The following is a 24,185-nucleotide window of genomic DNA, read 5'->3' on the forward strand; positions in this document are numbered from 1 at the left end:
CAAAGAGAAAGAGAGGCAGAAGAAAGAAAAATGATAAAGAAAAACACTGGTGGAGCTGGAGAGTGGGAGCGTTACGGCAGAGAGAAAAGGGGAGAGAGATTAAGAGAGAGATGCACAAAGTGGAGAACATGCTAGAGGAGTGAGTAGAGGGGTGACACTGGAAGAGAGAGTGTGTGACAAAGGTGTAGAGGGAGGAGAGAGAGAGAGAGAGAGAGAGAGAGAGGAAGAGAGAAGGGGGGGGGGTAAATAGAAGGCACAGCTGAAAAGGCGCCTGAGAAGGAGGGGAGTGGGCTGAGCAGGAGGGAGGAGGGAAGCAGCTTCTCCTAATAAAGCGAGTGTATGTGAAAGGAGGTGCTGACAAACCTTACACTAGGCAGAGAGGCAGAGCTACCAGAGAGAGAGAGAGAGAGAGAGAGAGAGGAAGGGAAAGAGAGAGAGAGAGAGAGAGAGAGAGAGAGAGAGAGAGAGAGAGAGAGTGTGTGTGTGTGTGTGTGTGTGAGAGAGAGGGGGAGACAGAGAGAGGGGCAAAGAATAGAAAGAGCATTGTGTTGCTGCTGAGAACGAACCCATGTCTGCACAAAGAGGTAGGTGTACTGCTATGACTGGCACACACACACACACTCACACACACACACACACACACACACACACACACACACACACACACGTGCACGCACATGGACACAGGAGAGTAGGAAATCCTCAGCGGACAGTGTGTGTAGGATGTACCAGCGCTGTGTTCAGTCTATCAGGTGAGTGTGTGACTCGCTCTGCTGTGTGTATGTGTAGCAGTGTGGGGCAGGTGTGTGACTTTTCCATAGTGTGTGTGTACGGCTGGTGTAAGCAGGTGCCTGTGTATGCGTCTGTGTGCGCGTGTGGGTTGGTTTTACTGAGGAAGTTGAGTGTTTATTTCACTGTGACACACTTACCGTATAAGACGACATCATGTGCTGTTTATGGTGGGTAATCAGGCAAAGTGCACGTCACTGTGGTTAATTGCACAACATTATCTGAATAATGATGCAGGTCGTATAACGTTTACTTGTCAATAAATCATCTGACAGAATGACCCAATATTAGTGTTGATGGCGTCAACTACAGTTAACTAGCAATTACTGTTTCAACTATCACATTTCATGCAGGCTGGGCATTGTATTTGTTATCTTATAGGTGCAATATCAGCTGAGCTTTCAACTGGGCCAAATATAATTAGCATATTATCTCAGTTTAGCGTGTTAGTCGACTGAGATGCCTGTCAATCAAAATGTCTGAATGCTTGATGCTTTGTGAAACTTAACTTAACTTAACTGAACACTAGTTGTTCCCTGATGTTTGTTTTATGCTGTTTAGGCATTTTGAATCATTATAAAAGTGTAAGCAAAAGTCAAATTTGGTTTCACTTGTCACTGAATTATCTAAACTGTCAAGATCAGGCAGCTGTGTGTAGACGAGTCCATCCAAATTACAAGACTTGGTCAAATAGGCCTACCTAATGCGCGACAGGACCCATTTGTAGGTTATTTGCATTCTGCCTGCTGTCAGCCCTGCATCTGTTTGCTTTTCTCTATACTCTCCGTGCTCATACAGTATGTGGTATTTTAAGGCGAGACACGGCAGGCAAAAACATCGTTTTTTCATGCACTTATCAATTTTGAGATTTTGGGCTATTTTGCTTCCATAACATGTCTTCTTTCAGACTAATACAAAAAAATAGTCTAAAATACACATTATGGGTGTTTATTTTACTTCACTTTGACTGGTGTCGCCTGTAGATTTCTCCTAAATTCACCAGAACTGAGCGTTCTATCGCGGAGCGAGCCGCGTCTGTTCAGACTCCTGTCATATCAGGTATCGCTGTGAAGCTCTCTCTCTATCTCTCTCTATCTCTCCCTCTCTCTCTCCTGCACTAATGTGTCGGTTCCAAAAATGGTCATTTCCTTTGTACCAGCGACGAATCGTAAAAGTACGAGGGAGGGTCTCATTGGCTGGTGTCGTTTTCCGACAGCGTGATTCGTTTAGAAGCATCACGTGACGCGCTCTGAACAGCGGAGGGACTTTTAAAAACGGGGAAAGGAAATCGATTTAAATCCTCACGTAAAATAAAACAGCAACTCTCACTTGCTAGACAACAAAAGACACAGCACAGAAACTCACCGAGCCATAAGATCCCTTTACAAAGTGCGTCATCGCGGAAGCTGTCACCCGTAAAAAAAAACGAGTGTTTGCCGCCGGAGACCAGCGCGATACACAGCGGTGGCTTTTTTTTTTTTTTTTTTACACATCAGACGTCTGAATGAACTGATCGGAGATTTAATATGTCCCTGCGCTGGTACAGGGCTTAAAATGAGCATCGATCCTCAGAATCACGTGTTGTGCAGTAGTTTACTTCTCAGTGACAGAGGTGAAACGGATGTGACACTGACATGGGCCAGATATGATTTTTAGCCAGACAGAGAGAAACTGAAAACATTGGTTGTCATATTACAGATGAGCCCAACTAGGCTACACCTAAAGTGTTTCTTTTTTTTATTTTTTTTTTTATTTTTTTTTCTCTGACCTACTGGCCCACACACCTTAAAATTCACAGTGGCCAGACACTCTTGTTTCCAGTAACAATGGGCTCTATGCACATCTCCACTGCTTTCTAAATTCAAGGCAGTTCTTTTATTTACTGACAAACTGATTAATCCAGGTGTGTCTGAGTAGTCACATTGGTCAGACACACCTGGATTAATCAGTTTGTCCAATAATGTAATACAGGAAACAAAGGAGCTGCCTTAAGTTCAGGAAGTAGAGCTGTGCATAGAGCCAATTTGTGGAATTTTTGCAATAGAATCTTTAAAGGCCGTTTTCTCAAAATGAGCTTTTTCTTATACTCTGGACCCGAAATCTCCAGTTCAGCAGCACTTACAGACACCAAACCTTCCAGTTGTATTCCCGCCTATATTCTGAAGGTTTTTACAGAGGGGATTGTTGATATATCATTCACAGCCTCATTTATACAACAATTTATACCTAAAAACAGGGCGAAATTTGATTTTTTAGGGCTGGTGACAGTATTTTCTCATTTACAAAGTGATAAAAAGAGATATCCAAAATCCCCTCTGTAAAAACTTTTGACTTTAAAATGTCAACAAAATAAAACAAGAATTTTGAAAGTGGCTTTATCCAATCTTCAGATTTCGGGTCTGGAAATGTACACAAATTCACGCATATTTAATTATATAATGTCTAATTTCCATATGTAAGCATAATATTTAAGAAAACATGTAATACAAAAAATAATTGTCTCAATCTAAGTAATAAACATAGAAAGTTTCATGGCAATAGCTGTTAGTTAAATTTTTTACCCTATTCACCTGGGGTGTCTCGCCTTAATGCAGCTGGATTGCCAATAAAAAGCTGTTCTCATTTACATGTTGATCTGTTTCTGTTGTCATACGGCAAACAAGTATGTATGAGACAGTGCCTGGAACATGAAGCCTGTTCAGATCAGATGTTTAACCGGCAGTCGCTGCCAAGCTGCTGCTCTGAACTGCTAAACAATCACCATTCACCTCGGTTAAAGGCGACGGCTGTGCTGCGTTTACTTGTAAAATCGTCACTCAAAGAGAGAGTTACAGTACACGCTCATTCGCATTAGTAACAGAGAGACGCTGGGGACTCTGCATGCGATACTCCCCCGTGTGTTTTGGTGAAGAGGTCTGAAGTCGGGAACTGCAGTGACAAAGATGATAAATTCTCAACCCCGCCGGTTTTTAAAAGAGGAACAACCAATGAAACCAATAGTGCCGTTTCATCACAGTCACAGATGTTTGTGTTTTAAGGGCTACCCCCGTAAAAAATGTGCATGTGAATTCAATCTTGTCTGACATAATTGGGGAGAAGGTGGATCTGATAGATATCTTAAACCTGGATAAAGTAAGCCTGACTTGACACTTTAATATCAGCTGAGCCCAATATTGTTTGAGCCTAAAAAGGTTTGTTTGAAACTATTTGGTTTCCGCAGAGTTGTTGAATATTTGGACAACCTTCAAAAGGTTTACCAAAAAGCCCCGCAGTTTGCTTATGTGAAGTGATTGATACCTTATCTTAAACGACTGGAGATGAAGCGGCTGGCTCTCCATGTAAATGACAGCAAAGGCCCCAGTCACCATTGTTGTAATTAAATCAGATCTGTGGCTGTTAGTTCATCCCAGCTACGTAGGGATGTTCTGCAGCACACTTCCGCACTGAAACAGCAAAGGCTATTTTTATTCCCGGCTGGAGGTCGGGACAGACTCCGGGTTAGCGCCAGCCTGGTTCTGTGGGCGAGGTCAGGACTCAGGACGGACCACTTCCCTGTGGCAGCCCAAGACGGTTCCTCTTTCATCATATGACGCCACGAGAGGATCCCTATTTTGGAGGAAGTAGCCTGTGCTGTGCTGTTTCACAAGCGCACGAATAAGATGTATTTATAAATCTGCTAGGACACCACCGTGAAGGTTGAAGCAAAACAGTTCAACAGTTCATGTGGGTGTTGATGACTGTGTGGAGCTAAGAGGGAAAATAGCATGATCCATTTACTCCCAAGTGTGTAATTCAGAGCAGGGAATCCCTTAATATCTATCTGTGTAAACGTGCTGCTTTTTATCCCAATTGCTGTTACTGTACATCCTCTTGGATATTTTGGAAAAACAAGGTCTCAGATTTTAAATGCTGGTTCTTTACTGCACTACATCCGTATTGTATAATTAATATTGTATCATATTGCACTTTTTTCCACTCCACTAGTTATTTGACAGCTGTAATTTGTAATTCCTAGATTACATTTTATACAGTAGCTCATAAAATATGACATAATATTCATAAACGTCCACCCATAAATGATGTTCTTATTTTTTTCCCACTATTTTTCTCTCATTGCTCCTCGTTCTTTTTGAAACTGCACATGAAGCATGATTGTGCTTGTTTCAGCTTGGTGTGAGGCGAGTTGTGGTGACTAAGCCTGTGTCTGGACACATGTGTTACGTACATCTGTCTACGCACTTATTGGCTCGTGATCTGTTGGTGCTCCACCACCAAAGCCGCACAGCAGATTTCAAGACATGCCTTATGGGGATGTTGTTGTCGTCTCGTTCCTTCCATCATTATGAAACCACACAGCTGATCCCTGACTGTGTCACCCTTTGACTCATCACTTGATGCATAGAAATTACCCTTCCTATCTGCTGATTCAATATGCCCTCCTTATTCTTTGTCTTCTTCTTTCTTCCTTTTCCTCTCTTTTCTGTTTTGCATCTCTTTTCTCTCCGATTTATGAGCCCCTGGTTCCAGATCAGATCAGCAGGGTCGGAAACTCCTTCATGTCAAAGGTCAGAAGGACCGGGCTTCAACATACTTTTAGAATAAAGTCCACATTGTGTTCCTCTTTGGGTGAGGATGGACTGTTAGAACCCGTGTATAGCTTTAAAAGAACAGCACATGCCTGGTTATACACATGTTAAACTCTTCAGACTTTGTTTTTGTAGAGTCATGTGCTACTTTTATGGTTTGGTTTAGGTACACATGACAATCAGTGAGGATTTAGTCTAAATTTAAGGATTACACAATGAATCGTCTCAATGGTCCTGATGCAAAGAGGAAAAGAAAATGGCTCTGTGCCCGTAAATGTTATTCTATTCGTCAGAGTTGTTGAACAGTGTTTTTATAGGTAAATGCTGTAAATGCTGTTCATCTAAACAGAACTTGTTTCTGCTTCAGGCATCAGAGGTTTATGTTGAGTCTCTAGTCTCTGATTCATCGCCGTTGTAGCTTTACTGACTGATAACTAAAAGTTAGCTGAAGCACGTACCAATATTTACTTTGCTTACCAAAAAGATCTTTAAAAATATTTGCATTACTCTAAAAAAAAAAAAAAAAAGGTTGCAGAGCGACAATACAACAGCAGATGTTAGATTTTCCACCTGTGTGCTCTCTTTCTCTCTCTCTCTCTCTCTTTTCCCACCACTTTGACTTCCCTCCTGTCCCGGCCTCACCTGAACAATACAGTTGTGTTTACAGAAAGGTCAGACATGGAAAGAGAGGAATTGTGTGTCCGTGTCGCCAAATGTTTGTGTGTATACAGTATGTGCCTGTCAACAAAAGATTGTATTCGTGTGTGTGCACGTGTGCAGCCAGATGTCTTGATTGAGTAGTCCTTCCCTTGTCAGGTGCTCGATGAGTACACCTTTGTTTCAAGGTTTGGGTTTGACGAGGTGTGGGAAAGGCCGAGGGCTGGGTTTGGGCATGTACAGTACGGTAGTTGTGATCATAATGGATTGCATTATGTCAATAAAATGCCTCACGGGAATAGATATACACCCGAGTGATTGCGTGGCGTTCCCGTCTGTTCCAAGAGAGTTTCCTCGATCAGGTAAGCCCCGCTTCCCGTCTCAACGTGTGTTCATGGTTACGTTTCTGTTTAGTCGGCTGCCAACGGCATCGTCATCACTAAGTAATCACACATGATGAAGCGTTGCCGTCTGTCGGAGAGCAAATCAGAGCTCGTTGACTGGAAACCCGGTGATCCAGCTGTTGGTAAAGTCCGCTCTCAGACTCGACAGCACCAGGAAGGAAGGCCAGTGCTCCAATGTAACCGCTTCCCTTTGATTCCTCCTTTTAAAAACAGCAGGTGTCTGTTCTAATTGGAGTCAGCTGCCATTAATGGACATTCATTAATTGTTAAGTTTGTTTACGTCGAGCGCCAGAGACGGAGCAGATGTTCTCATACATTTTACATGTGACGATGTTGTGCACACACAGTTTGGGGGAAAAATCATGTGGTTTTATTCTTGCTGCATGTTCTTTCGAAGAACTGTTTGAACTAGACTCCCATTGAAACAAGATGTTGGTCTGGTGTGGTGCAGCCCAGAGGCAGAAAGACGTTATAGATATTGACACTCAACTCAAAGTAATGCTTTCTGCTAATCTGTTGAAAAATGTGCTTTGAGTAAACCTTAAACACAGAGGCCAACTAATAATCTTTTGTTTACCTTCGTACTTGAAAGTTTGAGTTTCACCAGTACATCGATTTAGTCCATTTTAAAAACAATTCAACATGTGTTTATGTTACATTTATGATACTCACTTTCTGCATTTCTGCAACTCAGACTTGGAAAAGTACATTATCAAAGCAAAAGATTATTAGCTAGAAAAACTTTAACATGTGAGACAAAATGATCCACTCACTGTCCTTTCAACCATGTGTCCCACAGTCTTGAGTGTGCAATTAGCACTTCTGTGGCTTTACTGAAATGTAAAGCCACAGAAGTGCAGCTGCTTTTCAAAATGAATTTCCATCAGAAAATGTTTGTGGAGGAAAAAAAAACTTCTGGAACATATTTAGTGTAGATAATTCAAACAATGCAAATATCGCAAACAATGCAAACAAGTTTCAAGAGGTACAAAACTCTGAATCCAACACAGACATCCATTCGCTGTCCTTTCAGAAACAACAAACCATTTGTGCTCACATTCACACCTATCGGCAATTTTAGTCACCCATTAACTTCCCCGACCCTGGACTGTGGGAAAAACAGGCAAACACACACACAGATCATGTTGACCACTGAACCACCACAAGATACTGAGACTTAAACAACACAGATATTAGGTGTCTGTGTCTGACACCGGCTCGGCTTGTCCTCACTCAGTCACACCCTGGTTTCCTCTGCTCACCCCGCATTTAATTCAATTATGTTGCAACACTGGAGACGATCAGTGAACCTTAATCCAATCATGAAACATCCAATAACAAAGCCGAAGAGTGACAGCACAAAACTGAAAAGAGCCAAACGTCAGTGGTTTGGTCACATGGAGGCTCCTTTGTGCCTTAAGCAGCCAGAGACCTGTCGCATGCATGTGGGCATGTCTCCTCCTCCAATAGGTACATTTGTACAGGCCAGATTGTGTTTTAAAAAAATATATTCTTAGCATCTTTGCCTTAGAATCAGATTCTGTGTAATTTAATCGAAAACGGATGCGACACTGCTATTATGGAAAAGACAGAGGGTTTCAGATGGGAGAGGAAACACTGTGAGTAAATAAACAACCAGGTCTCATCGGGTTTAGATCGTTCCTGGATAATGTTTTAAAATGGAACCAAAGTGAACTATGAACTTTTGTTTTCTTTCGCTTGAAAATAAGCCAAACAATTACAGACAGTGTGAGAGAGAGAGAGAGAAAGAGAGAGAGAGAGCATTTCCTTAATGTGGGAGGTTTTGAGTAATAGTAGAGTTACAGCTCGAGCCAAGAGGGAAGCTTAAGGGATTTAAGTGATATCATTTAAACGATTAAGTTAAGAGCAACAGTCTAGTTCATGTTCAAACATAAGTAATTGTGTATTTTTTGTGAGTTCAGCTAGAGAGGGAAACAGAGAATGAATCAGTGAATGGATTCACATATTTGCAGGCAGGTCATGTTTTGGGCTTGCTGCACACACACACACATAGCTCTCCAGCAACCCCTATTCTTCTTCACACACATACACACACACAGACACATACACAATCACCACACACAGACACACACACAGAGAAAAGCAGGGGATCCCGATCCGTCACAGAGATGACATCACAGCCTGCCAGTAATAAAAAACAGCTCAAGAAGGGAGTCCCCACTTCCCCTCGCTGCTACACATCCCACAGAACCAACAGAGAGAGAGGAGCGCTGGACGGGCGACACATGAGTTCACAGAGAGGGAGAGAGAGAGAGAGAGAGAGAGAGAGAGAGAGAGAGAGAGAGAGAGAGACCCTTTTAAGGGATTCACATGCACACGCACACATGCACAAACACAGTTTAATTGCATCTCCATAGTGACCGGCTTTGCTACCCCAGCTTGGGGAGGAAATGCCAAACTCAGTGCTACAGAGCAGTTCAGCAGAAATGTGCACACACACACACACACACACACGCACGGACACATGCACGGACACACACACACATACACAGAGCTCTACTCTACTTTCTACACAGCCACGACGGAAAAAACTTCTCTTCTGTCACTCTTGATACCTCCCTTCTGTTCACTCTCTCTCTTCCTCTTCCACTCTCTATCCCTCACCCCCTCCTCCACCTCCCCCCCCCCCTTCTCTCTCTCTCTCCCTCTCTCTCTCTCATCCCTCTGTCGCTCTCCCTCCCCTGTCAGTGATAAGTTCATTGAAGTGGACGACAGAGGTAAGTGCTCTCTCTTCCGCTCCGTTCACCGTTGGTTAGCAGCGTTAATGTGCTTCAACTTTCAGGTTTTCTCTGTTTTTTTTTTCCCACAGTGGACAAAAGGTCAGGGTTACTATTACTGCTGCACGTCCCGCTGGTGCAGGGCAGCAGACACACACACACACACACACACACACACACACACACACTGAGCTGTGTGTCTGCGTGTGTGTCATGAATTGTGTACTGTACTCCTCCACGGTCAGGTCAGTTTCAAAGGCCTGTGTATTTACTTTAGCAGCTGTCATGTGCACCTAGGTACTGTCTGTTAATTTACCTAGGTTGGCAATAAAACATGTGTGCAGCTGTGTGTGTGTGTGTGTGCGTCAGCTACATAGAGTGTGTGCGCGTTGAATTTATTGTTCACTGGTATCTTGTAATCTGCCCGTTCCTATCCAATAGTCCTGTGAACACAGACGGTCTGTTACACCCTTTTTTGTCCCTTTATAAAAGTGTGCGTCTGTGTGTCTGTGTATGTGTGTGTGTGTGTAATCCCATCAGTAAACAGTGGAAACTAAATGAGCACTAAGGAAGGAATGAGAACCGAACACAGTAGTGGCCGAGGCAGCAGCCTTGTAAAATAATCATCATACCTTTAGCAGGATGTTGAGTTTACTTTACCAACACGATTGCTGCACTTGTTTACTTGATCTCCCTGGACTTATTGATGAGATGTTGCATCTAGAACTGACACAAAGATTCAGAGTTGTCTTGGACTCGTAGGTCGCTTTGGTTCAAAAGCATCGGAGTAAATGTAATTGTAATGTAAAGTTATTAATCAGCGTTTGCCGGCGATGACGTGTTGCTACAGCTTTAATCATCAAAGGTCAATTGAAGCCAAGTGCTGCACTGTATTGTTGTAAAGGCCTGGTTTCCTTTTCATCTTTCATTTTCAAAGCTTGTTGATATTCCTGCATTAGCCACAGTAAAGCACTCGGGTGTTGTTGGACGAAAGACGTTTCCTAACGTGCCGTGGCTGAAACAACAACATCCACTCAAGAATCAATGAACAGCCTGGCTCCGGTTCAGACGTCCAGATTGAGAAAATCCATCTGTAGTCCTTGGTTACAAAATAATAACGGTCAAAGAGTCTGTGACAACATCCCAGCAGCAGACTCTAACTCTCTCTCTCCCTCTCATACGTACAAGCACACATGCTGTGACATCACACCACACATCTGGACGCAAGACTTCTTCTCTAACCCCCCCTTCCTTTTCTCTCTCTTTCCAATGTGTCCCCATTTTCCACCCTCTACCCCCCCTCGCCTCTCCTTCCTGTCTCTCTGTCTTTCCCGCCCCCGCTCTCAGAGATGAAAGAGAAGAACCCCTGGCACACGCCTGTGACCATCATCATCACTGTGATTGGTGTCATAGCGATTGTTGCCTTGGTGACGGTAGCAGTTTTGCAGAACCAGCCTCTCGCCCAAAAGTACAAGGTACGGTAAGAGAGAGGGGGGAACACACACACACACACTCAAATACCACAGTGTGTGCTGTGCTCTGTGTGTGGGAAGTCCAGTGAAATACAGTGGGATCTGAATCCAAAGTCCACAGGCCAAATACGGTCTCTTGTCAATATGACCTCAACCTGTACTACTAGTTTTAAAAAGCCTTCACCATATAAGGCCAGTGACTGCTGATAGCGAGAGTAAATGACTATTGCTTGTTGTTACAGATGCAGGCCCACTCCAGTCTCCAGTCTCTAGGGCGCTGCTTTAATGAATAGCTGGACTAATATTTTCCTATTAGCTCCAATAAGTAGATCTGATATACAGTAGCTGTGGTCAGTTTCTCAATGGACTATTTGGCCATTACTGTAGTCATTATTCTTTATCCCAGAGTGTGTGTGTGTGTGTCATGGTTAGTGTAGGGCACGGTGAATCCTCCCGCATTGCACCGGCACAAACATTTAACAGCATGACATAGACCATGAGAGGGAGGACGGAGGATAATCTCCATCACATTTAAACAGGATGTTTAAAGTGTACTGTATGTCAGGATTGAAGTCTCTTCTCTCCATCACAGTATGGGATCGTGCTGGACGCCGGATCCTCCCACACAGCTCTGTATATCTACGAGTGGCCGGCGGAGAAAGATAACAACACTGGAAGAGTCGAGCAGAAGCATTCCTGCAAAGTCGAAGGTAGAGCACGCTGCACCGCCGCACGCACACACACACACACACACACACACACACACACAGGTGTAAAACTTCTAATGCACGCTAATGCAAATATTTAAGTGAAACATGCATTTTACTTGACCTTCTTTGGCAAATACGATCAATCTGTAACACTAACTAATAAATACTGACATACTTCATTCACACCAGGGTTAATGTGTTGTAAATAGTGGATTTAGTGATGATCAATGGCACTTTAATGCTCTATAGAGAACTAATTAGGCATAATATAAACAACTTTTGAGTTCACACAGTCAAATGCAATTGAGCATCTTTGCTTTATCTTATGATCTAATGGACAATGCAACATTTTTTTCTGGATAAAGAGTATCATTCTTTGATCTGTGAAAATGGCAGGAAATGACCGCAACTCCACAACGCCCCGGGTGACGTCTTTAAAAACTTTTTTAGTTTAATCTGACTAAAACAAACACTCAGTTCACAATAGCAGTAAATCCTGAGGCTGGAGGAGCTGGAGCCAGAGAATAGTTGGCTTGGTTCAGCTTGAAAAATGACAAAAGAATATGCAGCTATTCTTTAAATCTTATAAAACTCATTAATGTTTATAACTCTGACGAAAGGAGACCTGATGGATTTTTGTTATTGATTTAACTGTTTCCATTAATCTTGGTCCAGGTGACTTGATTCATTAGACAGTTTTTAATTGATGAATTAAGCGATAGCTAATGACACAAAGGAAACTCTGCTGTGGATCAATTCAACAAATTGATTTTCATAATATATCAACACAAAATGTTCCTATAGCCTGCTGTTACATCGCTTACTTTACACGACTGCAGGTAACGACTGCGCCCAGCAAACAAGATAGTCCCAGCATCCTGAAATCCACATGTCATATAGTTGATTTCCTTTCTCTTTTGGTGTGAATTTAGCAAACGAGAGAAGACAGGTTAACAGTAACAATAGAGGTGATGAGAGTTGGATCTTATCTGTCCTTCAGCGGAGCCAAGCTGCTAATTTGCTCCAGTTTCCTGACACTATTCTCCTCTCAGACCTGTTATTTTACCTGATACATTATGTATCTAATGGGCCTTCTTATGCAAACAAACGTGTTTGTTGTTTTATGAATGTGCCCTACTGCAAATGACGATAGGCTTGTCCAACTGTCTCCAGTGTGTTAAAGGGATAGTTCAACATTTTGGCAAATTGCCATAATGCCTATGGTCATACCAGTAGGATCGTTACCTTTAATTGTCGGTGCAAGCTATTTTGAGAACGGCAGAGCAGAGCTGCTCAGAGCTACGCTACGGAGGCTCATGGTATTTCTTGGTTTCCCTCATCAAATACACAACCCAACAACTCCAAAATGCTCTGGTGGACAAGTTGTGACCTGCACATTCACCACGCTATGAGATAATAACGTAACGTTACGAGACAGAGTTGTTTTCGAGGCAAATGCAGAGATTGCTTGCCGAAAAACTGCCCCTGACAGAAATGTGCATCAGCAGTTTTGCATGAATTTACCTTGAAAACAACTCTGTCTCATAACGTTACTTTATTATCTCATAGCGTGGTGAATGTGCAGGTCACATCTTGTCCATAAGAATGTTTTGGAGTTGTTGGATTGTGTATTTGATGAGTTTAATGAGGGAAACCAAGAAATCCCATGAGCCTCTGTAGCGTAGCTCTGAGCAGCTCGCCGCTCTGCTCCACCGTTCTAAAAATAGCTTGCACCGACAATCAAAGGTAACGAACCTATTGCTATGACTATAGGGATTATGGCAATGGGTCAATTTGCCAACATGTTGAACTATCCCTTTAAGGCCTTCATTATGCAGGCACTAGTCCACAGACAAGAGAATCAACAGCGGTCACTAAGGTTTGCTTTAAACTACGTTGCCCAGCTGTGACGCTGAGCCGAGTTTTTCTCTTCAGTATGTTAAAAGATGTCATCAGCAGCACCTGGTCTCGAGGGTGAGTGCCATAGAGAGGAGATACTGTGTTTTCATTTCAAAATACATCAGTAATCCAAAGCACCAGTAGAGCAGGATAAAGCCCTTGCTCAAGGGAAGGCACATCACATCACGGACGTTACAGGAAAATCTCTTTTCTTGCCAGTTCATGATTTTCAGCAGATGATCTTCAATTCCCAAGCATCTCCAAACACAAGGGTCCCATTATGATTTATTACATCTCAACACTGCATGACTTCACCCTCCCACTGACATTTCGTCGTTCTTCCCGCAGGTCCAGGTATATCCAGCTATGCGTCTGATCCTCTGGGGGCGGGGGAGTCTCTGAGAGCATGCATGCAGCAGGCCAAGGACCGAGTCCCTGGGAAAAGACACCACGAGACCCCTCTTTATCTGGGGGCTACAGCCGGAATGAGACTGCTCAAGTACGGCAACACACGCCCAAGCGTTATCAAAGATTAAACATGCATCCGAAAAAACAAAAAAACATTTTCCATGCTTGAGCTGTGCATTGTTTACCAGACAATGCGCTGCTGCCCGAAGGCTTTTCCATCCTCCTATTTTATGATTTATCTCTACATGAAGTTTACTGCCAGAGCAGCAAATATGTTACTGTCAGATCCATTATATGCTACACAGTCTATTCATTATTTATGTGCTGCTGTATAGATGTGAATTATGGATGGGGAATCAATCTAATGAATTTGTGCCGTTGTGTGTGTGCATGCAGCATTGAGAACAGCTCGGCATCAGACAGGGTCTTTCGGGCCGTGGAGGACGCCCTGCAAAAGTCCCCCTTCTCCTTTCAGGGAGCAAGAATCCTCAGTGGCCAGGAAGAGGGCGCATTTGGCTGGGTCACAGTCAACTACCTGGATGATCGCCTCAAACAGGTTTGTGCACATACCACATACATGTTCGTGCACGTTTGTCCAACTTTGCATATGGCAACCGGCGAGCTCTCCCCTGGCGTGTTACCGCCCTCTCTGTCTCTGCTGCAGGGCCTGAAAACCACCGGCGCCCTTGACCTTGGCGGGGCATCCACTCAAATCAGCTTCGTATCCGATAATTATGACGGCTCGGAATCGCCCGACAACTCCGTGACTTTCCGACTCTACGGAAATGACTATAACTTGTATACTCACAGCTTCCTGTGTTACGGGAAAGACCAAGCGCTGCGGATGACGCTGGCACAGCAGACTCAGGTAAACGTCCGGCTAAAGTTTCCTTATCACTCAGTAGGCTACTTCTGTTTGAGGCTAAAAAAGCAAAAAAATATTGACATTCAGTTCAATTAACTTCCTATTTCTGTCCATCACACCTCTTATCTCAATTTCTCTCCTAGTCAGGTCCAGGAACAATATCAGATCCCTGTTTCCATCCTGGCTACAATGAGACAAAGCTCTACTCAGTCCTCTATGACAGCCCCTGCGTGTCAAACAGGAAACCCCAAGGAGCTCCTGAAATTTTTACTCACAAGGGGTCGGGAAACTTTGCACAATGCCAGGATGCTGTCAAAAGTATCTTCAACTTTACGCACTGCGGTTACAGCCGATGCTCTTTCAATGGGGTCTTCCAGCCATTTTTGCAAGGGCAATATGGGGTAAGGGAACACAACTGTCAGCATTTATTAATCAGCATGAAAACAGTGACCGGATGATTCTCTGTGCTGTGTTGTTCTGAGTACTGAAGGGTTGCACAAGATACATATTTATCTGTGGTAATCTGTGACTTCTCTTCCTGGTATGACTTGTCTTTTTAATCAGTAATGGCTAAGATAGTGACAAAAATTAGTTCCCCCTTATCTCTAGTGTGTATTTTTCTGCCTCCACCCCAGTGTAATGTAGATGAGTATCAGTTTGTGGTACACACAACGAGCATGTGAAAACATCTCAGAGACGCTAACACCGAATAACTCATCACTCTGCTATCAAAAGACAAATGACATGAGTCAAAAAGACCGGGAAAAACACAAGCAAAAGAATGAGAAGTGTTTATATAAACTGATAACTCAGTTTGCTCAAGACACCACAAAAAGTTCATTTCCTTTTGCCTCATCTCTTCCTTCCCCCTCCCTTCCCTTCTTTGTAGGCTTTCTCTGCGTACTACTTTGTGATGAACTTCCTCAATCTGACTGATACATCCATCCCTCTAGAAGATGTCAGGAAAAAGCTAACAAGCTACTGTGAAACCCCCTGGGACGAGGTTGGGAAATATCTATGCATCATTTACGCACATAAAAATGTCCTACAGTATCATGTTTATCAGACAGCATGTCCAGCCTATATGAAAAGATGATCATATCGCTGCATTTCAACAGATAAAGCAGCGGCATCCAAGTGTAAAATTAAAGTATCTGGCTGAGTACTGCTTCTCTGGCACGTACATCCTCACCCTGCTGACAGAAGGATACAACTTCACCTCAGAGAGCTACCGAAATATAACATTCATCAAGAAGGTCAGTGGATCACAGTCCAACCCTTTCCTATCTCATGCAACCTGTGTATGTGTGGATGGATGTAGGTTTTGTGAGGACACTGGAAAAAATGACTGATTCCAACTGATCCTCACTTACTTAAGGGGATTTTCAAGACTTTAAGGGTTTTAGGATTAAGGTTGCCAGGTTGGTATATAACTAACTAATAACTATTCATAAGATCAACTGAACAGCATCCTGATTGTTGTTCATATGTTATGCTGAATCCTGTTGCAATTTACCATGAATGGTAAAACTGGACAATCTTAATAGATAAAACAGCAAACATGCATGCAGCATGGCCTAACCATCACCAGGGTTTAGTAAGAGGAGCCAGGGACTGGACCATCATCCATGTGACAAACGAAAGCATCAAACCATCAGTTGTGAAGCTCTTAGAGTAGCCTAACTTCATAAATATGTGGTGATTAATTGTATGAATATAAACTATTTATTAATTGATGCAACTCTACTGTGGGAAAAAAAATCACCATGCACTACTGCAGCAACAAACTACAGCAAGACAACAGGACATTAGCTCATTTGCTAAAATTGTCACCAATGCAAATGCACCTGAGGAATCATTATTATTTTCAAGCTAATAACACGCAGCACTTGTGAGCAAGCAGAAGTAAAACATACATTTAATTCAAGCTAAATGTAGCTAGGTCATTGGACAAGTGGGGCAGAGCCATGGGCAGAGCTGGTCGCCTACTTACCTCGAGTTAATGGCGGCGGTGAGCGACGAAGAGACTGAAACAAGTTAAAAAGGCGGTAAGGGGGAAAAAAGCTGCACTGATACAGTAGCCTACCTCCATGGCAACAAAATACCGACCAGCATATAGTGAGAGATGTTGTAAAAAGTCGCGCCGTGCACCTGCATGAATATGATTGGCTGGTACTGGTCAGGTGGTAGTTGAGTGCTGACCAATCCAGAGGCTGTATCCAGTCTTTACAACAATAACTTGGGAGGTTTGAATGATGGTATGTCACTCTGGGTCATGATGAATCCCTGTTGGACCCATACGTTGGACCTCTCATTGCCCAGGAAGATATAGGAAGCATAGGTCCCTTTGAAGTTGGACAGTGCCTCTTTGGGGAACAACACATAGAGTTGTTGTTTAAAAATGTATTCAAATCACTTCTATGCTTAACTCTGGTGGATATGTGAACACAGTAAGTCTTTAAAGGGATAGTTTAACATTTTGGCAAATTGGCCAATGCATAATGTAGTTTTAGGAGTAGGTTTGTTACCGTTGATTGTCGGTGCAAGATTTTTTTAGAATGGAGCCAAGCCACGAGCTACTCAGAGCTACGCTACGGAGGCTCATGGGATTTCTTGGTTTCCCTCATCAAACTCATCAAATACACAATCCAACAACTCCAAAACGCTCTGGTGGACAAGTTGTGACCTGCACATTCAATCAATCAATCAATCAATTTGTTTATTTCGGGCATGTCAATTTAAATCATCATCATCACACTTTATCTTAGTTCAAATAATACAATACACATGGCCGAAAGGGAAAGCGGGAGAAGCAAAAGCTTATCTAGTCCCGCCCCCATTACCCACAGAATAAAAATCTCATATCATAATCTTTTCTTTTCTTTTTGCTTTTTTACATTTTGATATATTCTTTTACTTATGACATTTTGACATAACATGTTAGCAGTAGGTAGTATACAGAGCTGAAGTTTAGCTCTAGACAGTATATAGCCTACAGATTACGTGTGTGTTTGCACATGTGTCCATATTTGTCCGTCATGAGTGAACAACAGTCTCATCTTGTAGCTTGGCATGTCACAAAGTCACAGAATGGTCCAATCGACAGAGAGCAAAGTCCAGTGTAGTTATTATTTGTTGGGATGGTGTGAGGGCCCTTTTTTGCCATTTTCTTTTATTCATCCATCTCCTCTGCAGCCTTCGCCGCGTTTAACTTCGCCATATCCTCCCGAGTTTTCACCACGTTATGAGATAAGAGTTTTGCCAAAATGTTGAACTATCCCTTTAATGTGCCTTCATTTGGTGTTTTGGTGGTTGGTAAGTTGGTAAGGTACAATGATAAGGCAGTGCATGCTCTGGGTTCGATTCCCAGGGCCTGGGTGGGTTCCCCATCTTCCTCCCACAGTCCAACCACTTGCTTTAATATCAGCTCTACATTGCCTGTAGTGAGTGTTTGAGTCTTTATGGATAAGCGGTGTAGTCAATGGACCAATAAGCGGTTGGTTTCCAGCTGGTGACTCTAACGTTGTAATAGCATTTGATTTACCGTATTTAATTTCAAGGCCACCAGTGTGAATGGAAGTAGGCCTATGTGTGTTATTTACAGTATATCCAACCACTTATTCACTCATTTTTACTTAATTTCTGTCACTTTTCTCTGTCCTCCAGTCTGGCCTGGTCTGTAGTACATGACAGTGATGACAGTTTTCCTACTTCCTGTCTTGTGTCCAGATAAAAGGCAGCGATGCAGGCTGGACGCTGGGCTACATGTTGAATCTGACCAACATGATCCCTGCTGAGGCTCCGGACACCCCGCCTCTGCCCTACGCCGGCTTCGTCTCCATCGTCACTGTCATCTCAGTATTGCTCTTCATCCTCGTCATCCTCTTGTTCGTCAGCTGGCGCTCTCTCTGGCCCCGTTGCTCCAAGCAGCCACAGATCATATAATCACACATACACACACACACACACACACATACACACACATATACTGTATATTGTATGTATGAGCGACAGTGATTGAAGGGAATGTGTGTGAGGGTTTGTGTGTGTGCTTCTGTGGGAGATTTTACCAATATGTGAATAAGACATGTCAACTTTACGCCTTCCAGCCTTTGCGAGGATGTCAAAGGTCAACGTCTGCTGCATAACAACGGTCCTGAAGCTCATACGGACTCAAGGACATTTTAGAAGGACAAATGCTTTCTATCACTGGAGAGAGAGTTCTTTCTTCCCTGCTTGAAGGACATTTGCTGCGTTTGTATGTGTGTGAATGTGAATGTGTATGTTTGAGGTCGAATGTGTGCGTTTGAGTGCGTGCTTGAATGTGTGCACCCACATCAGTCTGCATGTATGTGTCTTGAATTACGATGTGGATATGACACTGTATAAATAAAATAATCCAAGTTTATATAAAATGTTTGTTTTGCTTGTAATTTATACATTAAAAAAAACATTAATAATATAAATGTTTAATTTTTCAATATTTATTTACACTTAATGCATGTTCTGCTCTTGATTAAAGCAGGGAAATAACCCAAAAAACAGCAGCTAAATTATCTTAGGAGGACAGGTAATACATTCTTACTTCTTGTTGTGATTTTAAACAGTTTCAAGCTCTATTGCAAGTAAAAAAAAATGACATAAGGCATCCACCTCCATATACTCTACATTCATTTTCGCACTCCCAGAAACAGGGATGGCCTTAACAAAATATATGGATATGAAAAACTACTTTTTGTTCAATACCACTCTCTCTTGCACCTTGATTATATTTTTAAGTAACACTCCAGTAAGCAGCATCAGAGACAAGCTCCCAGTAACATATGATTATATATTAGTATATAAAAAAAGAAGGTGCTGCCATCTAGTGGTGAAAGGTCTCACATTGCAGTATAATTATCACAATGAACTAAGAATGTACTGTAAACATGCCGACAGGAGCTGAAGGCCAGTCATCACCAGTGAGTAACCAGGGAGAGAAAAATGTGCATTTGTTGTCGTCCTTTGATCTTTTGCTTCCATATCTTTCACATTATGTAGAGTAGGCAAAGTGATGATACGCCTCATTCTCCTGGGTTCGGTTTTATGACTTCCAAGAAGGCAAATTTCCTATGTAAATACCGGCAAAGATTACCTAATGTGTTAAAGGGGAGTGTGAAACCCTGTTGGGCACACTGTGCTTCAAGACCTTGACAGGAAGTGGAAACTCATGGGGTTTCCCTCCGTTTGGGGGCCCAGCCCTTCCTCTGTGTTATAGATCTAATTCTTATCTGCAGGGAGCGGAGTTAACAGAGAACAAAAACACAACGCCATCCTGATTATCTGTGGGTGGTTCCCGCTTTTACACCATATATGTGTGTGTTGATGTTGGCAAAGCAACTACTTTTTAAGTAACAGAGTGACTCTAGATGTATGTATACACATAGGCACGGTCAGACTGCCTGTATGCTGTACTTAGAGGGCAAAAGTTCATAGACCAATCCCTTAAAAACAATATGTGGCAGACAATCTGTCATCTCAGCTTTCTGTTAGCAGCTGATCCTGTTGCCGGGGTGTAAGGCGTTGACTTGCTATCTTGCCGTAAGGATTCAGCCTGCTCCGACACAGAGGGGATGGCCGGTGCGCTATCGGAGAAGTCGGGCAGCTGGTCGTTATTGTGATCCCGGTCGATGATGTTGGTGGTCTCAGAGTCCAGCTCCCGGATGTCTTCCTCGTAGAACCTCTGTCTGAGGCGCCTCAGGTGGGGGAGCTCGCAGCACGTCTCCAGCACCACCAGGACACACACCAAGCCAACCAGCAAGTAAACTAGGAGAGCAAACACACAGACAATGGTAGCATGAAGGAACAAAGTCCAATACAGTGTGACTAATAATAAGATCATACCAAGGTTTGGTCTGTGAATTATGGGTGTTGTATACAGTACAACACAGACATGGCTTTGTTTGACATTGTTAATCAGGAATAAAGCGATATGAATGAACTTGTGTAATGTCATTTTACGGTTTTTATGCTCATAACATCACATCACGGCTCTCTGCTGCGGCCATCTTTCTTTTTCTTCATCTGGCTCAACATCCCCTTTAAATTTTTTGGTAATTTCAACTTTTTTTCAAAACTAGTGACGTATTTTTCAGGATGTTAGGTAGTCAGTCCACCTCTTCTCTCCTTACTGAGCTATCTCAACATACAGCATACGTATGAAAGGTCGTGCAGCATGTTGAAGTTAGCATTTAGCTCTAAGGTCCACTGAATAGTCACACAAAAGGGGCTAGAATGACTGTAGACCCTTAGATTTATTGCTTTTTGCAGTGGATTACTGGATAATTTTCACCTCTCCAGCACTTTAAAACCATTCAGTTGAAGCATGTCAAGGAAAAATCCCTCTTGGGTTGAATGGCTCACAACTCATACTTATGTTATGTGAGACAATGAGAGACACAAGTGAACAATGCTCTGCTTTGAGGAGTGACAATCCAAACAGGATTGAAAACCACTGTTCTACTGAATGAGTCAGTTCAACAGTGCTTGGCGTCATGAAACCTTTTCAGATCCAGTGGGTAGAACCAAAAATGCCTCTTGTCCTTCATTTGAAATAAAAGGCCTCCACCTGACAGCGGTGGCCTTGTACACTACTCAGCCACCTACTCACTTGTAATGGCCAGCCTGTAGAGCTGCGGGTGCGGGTTGTCCTCTTTGCTGTGGGTCTCTCCTGGGACGTAATCCCCGAGGCCGATGGTGGTCAGAGAGATGAAGCAGAAATACAGCGACTCCAGAAAGTTCCAGTCTTTCTCCAGGTTGACAAAGATCGCCGCGGGGATGATGAGCAGCACCAGGATCGCCACGACGGTGAGGCAGGAGACGTGGATGGCGGCGAGCTTCGACCTGGACATGGCCCATCGTCGGTGGAAGTAGGACACCGGACGTCGACTCACCAGGACCACGAGCCTCTGCACCACGGCGGAGAGGAAGAAGAGGGTAACGGGTATGCCAAAGAGGGAGTAGAAGATGCAGAAGGCCTTTCCTTCGTCTGAGAGAGGAACGGTGTGGCCATAACCTGAAAATACAAACAAATATGCAGCAGAGCCTTAATTATAGCGCAATAATTAGAGGTGGGATTCCTGAAGGAGCCACTTAGGCTCCGTGAAGCTTCACACACATAACAATAATTAGAGAGAAGGCAGCAAAGAGTGACAGAGGTTCATCAAACAGCTGCTCGTCTTCTTGTGAAAGCTCGACCCAGGACTGACTTACTGTACACGAAGAACAGGCTGGCTAAATAATTGAATTATTCATTGAGTTTTAATGTTAAAATGTCTCTTTCAAGTTACTAACATGTATGTATGTTTACACTGCAGGGGGCTGGAGGGCTGGTGGGTTCTCTGTGGATTATAATTTGTTCCTTTTAGCAGAACTAACAAATAAACAACCGCATGTGTTAATGGAGCTTCAGGGGTGTGGATTCTCATTAAATATATCCATAATAATTCCCCAGCAACATTTCCTAACCTGTTTCTGTTTACTGAGTAAGAGGTGGTGCAACAGCTAAATCCTGGCAAGATATTCCCCCCTGATGACTCCCAAATTAATGTATTCTCATCGACTGTTTGTACAGTATAATAATAATAACCCTAACCCACTTCCTAATAGGTCATAGTGCGCAGGGTGTGTAGGCTGTAAGTATAACTTTACAAAGTCTTAAAAAAACAACTAAGGGTTGTTAATAAGACAGTGTTTAGCTCTCTAGAGGATGCTTATATCCAAAAGATGCAAATACAGTCTGGTGCTTCAGCAGTCTGTTCGACAAATAAAAGATGTCCCCTTCAAAGTTACAAACATTTTAGCACAAAGATCCTTTTTGTTTGTCTTTTCACTGCAGCTCAACAGGAAAACGCCGGTTACGGAAACACAAAGACGGATTTTCACAGTCTGACGGAAAGATAGGCATCCGCCTCATTTGACTAACTCATTAGATCAAGTCTATGATACAGACCCGAATACATATTTGCACAAAACGAGAACTGTGAATTTAGTTCCACATCAGCTCCATTTAAAACACCTGAGGCAGGAAGAGCGATTACAGTAAACAAAAAAACTGCCTCAGTGTTCTTATGGGAGCCTGACTATTGCTTTTACTTACTATAGACTTTTAAAGCAGCTGTCCTTTAATTCACCAGGAGGACCCTCCAATGTACCATATAAGGGGGGGAAAATGTGATTTATTAACTTATTAACATATAACTGCAGATGTAATGATGCCCTAGACACCTCGAATCCCTCAAGTGTCTATAAATGGATTAATGTTTAAGTAGTATTAATTCACCAGTTCACATGTATATGTTTTACATCTTGTGACTTGACTTGAATGTTTGACCTTCACATTCACCTGCTCAGGAGCAACGTTAAAGTCACAGTTCATGGTCATACAAGGACAATATGAGTGAGACCTGACATCACAACTATGTAGAGATAAAATATGCAAATTACAGCAGCTCCAGGTGAAGCTTCAGTGACGTATCAGAGTCACCTTTAAACCAGAGCAGATCTAACCCAGCCCAGGCCTCATTTCTAAGAATTTGAAACAACTTTATTAAATGGAGACAAAAATGATGACTTATATGCCTATAGCTGTAAAGCTTGGTTTATCATAAATGAATGGATGTTTATTATAGACTACTATCTTTAGTGTCTGAGCACCTGTGTCCCGGGGGTCTCACTCACCTGTCGTGGTCAGCACGGTGCTGGTGAAGAACAGGGAAGACACGAAGTCCCAGTTGTGGCTGGTGTCGTTACCGAGCACCGAGACGCCATAGTTGCTGGCCTCTAGCGCGCGGGCCAGGAGCAGCTCCAGTTGCGCGTCGGACACACAGGTGTTGTTGTCCAGGAAGTCCTGCCGCACCGCCCGCAGCTCTTCCCGGAGCTCTCGCTCGTAAGGCAGCTCGATGGCGGAGAAGATCCCGGCGCCGACGATCAGGTAGAGGATGTAAGCGGTGATCAACAGCGCGAAGTTCAGCGCCGACTGGTGTCGGTCTATGAACCGGACGCAGCAGCCGTCGGTACAGGCGCGCACCATCCCGCCTGCCCTGTCTCCACCTGATTACACTGTAAATGACACTTTAACACCTATAGATGTGTTCAGACAGGCGCTTGTTTAGGGGGAGCTACCTCCTTCCTCTCTGCCCGGAGGAAGCCACTGCTCTTCCTCATTCTTCACATCTCATTGGACCGGGTAGTGACGTCGCTCATTCACCTCTACAGGTAGAGAGAGAGAGGGCGTTTCTGTGTGTGCGAGGATGTATCAGTGTGTATTGGGCTTTGCTACACTTCCCTCTTCAACCGGTTTAACAGGTTTTTGTGTTTAGAGTCATTACAAAGGATTTATTTTCCATGAACCACAAGTTCAGGTTTATTTGGAAAGACAGATTTATTACAGTAAAAACCTTTTTTTTTAAAAACAAAAAACAAAAAGTAAATACTAAACAAAATATAAAAGACTTAAAGATACAGAAATATAATTCCACTCTTGATAACAATAATAATAATTTAAAAAATCATGGCTGTCCTTGTTCTTAAAGGGATAGTAGCATTTTTTTAAAGTGGGGTTGTATGATCTACAAATAGCCCCTAAGTACTTTAATT

At 43.1% G+C, this 24,185-nt stretch overlaps 2 protein-coding genes across 3 annotated transcripts; one reads left to right on the forward strand and one right to left on the reverse strand.

Annotated features, from left to right (window-relative positions):
* Positions 1-356: 356 nt before the first annotated feature.
* Positions 357-18,964, forward strand: entpd1 (ectonucleoside triphosphate diphosphohydrolase 1). Of its 2 annotated transcripts, none has more exons than XM_085760725.1 (10): positions 357-584; positions 10,543-10,670; positions 11,260-11,377; positions 13,625-13,775; positions 14,081-14,240; positions 14,349-14,552; positions 14,693-14,950; positions 15,439-15,552; positions 15,668-15,805; positions 18,279-18,964. In XM_085760725.1, exons 1-10 carry the CDS (start codon positions 569-571, stop codon positions 18,492-18,494), a joined length of 1,503 nt encoding a protein of 500 aa, XP_085616851.1. In that variant the 5' UTR covers positions 357-568; the 3' UTR covers positions 18,495-18,964. The 2 variants fall into 2 exon arrangements, with proteins under 2 accessions (XP_085616851.1, XP_085616849.1); XM_085760723.1 differs by lacking the exon at positions 357-584 and adding an exon at positions 8,930-9,195.
* LOC146967370 (potassium channel subfamily K member 1-like) lies at positions 18,958-23,880 on the reverse strand. The gene is made up of 3 exons (XM_085760726.1): positions 23,268-23,880; positions 21,199-21,603; positions 18,958-20,354 (listed from the first exon to the last, which is right to left on the reverse strand). The coding sequence occupies exons 1-3, from the start codon at positions 23,617-23,619 to the stop codon at positions 20,062-20,064; spliced, it is 1,050 nt and encodes a 349-aa protein (XP_085616852.1). The 5' UTR covers positions 23,620-23,880; the 3' UTR covers positions 18,958-20,061.
* Positions 23,881-24,185: the final 305 nt, after the last annotated feature.

The sequence above is a fragment of the Trachurus japonicus genome, chromosome 19 (genome assembly GCF_045865225.1).
Source record: "Trachurus japonicus isolate A0001 chromosome 19, Traja_1.0".
Lineage (NCBI taxonomy): Eukaryota > Metazoa > Chordata > Actinopteri > Carangiformes > Carangidae > Trachurus > Trachurus japonicus.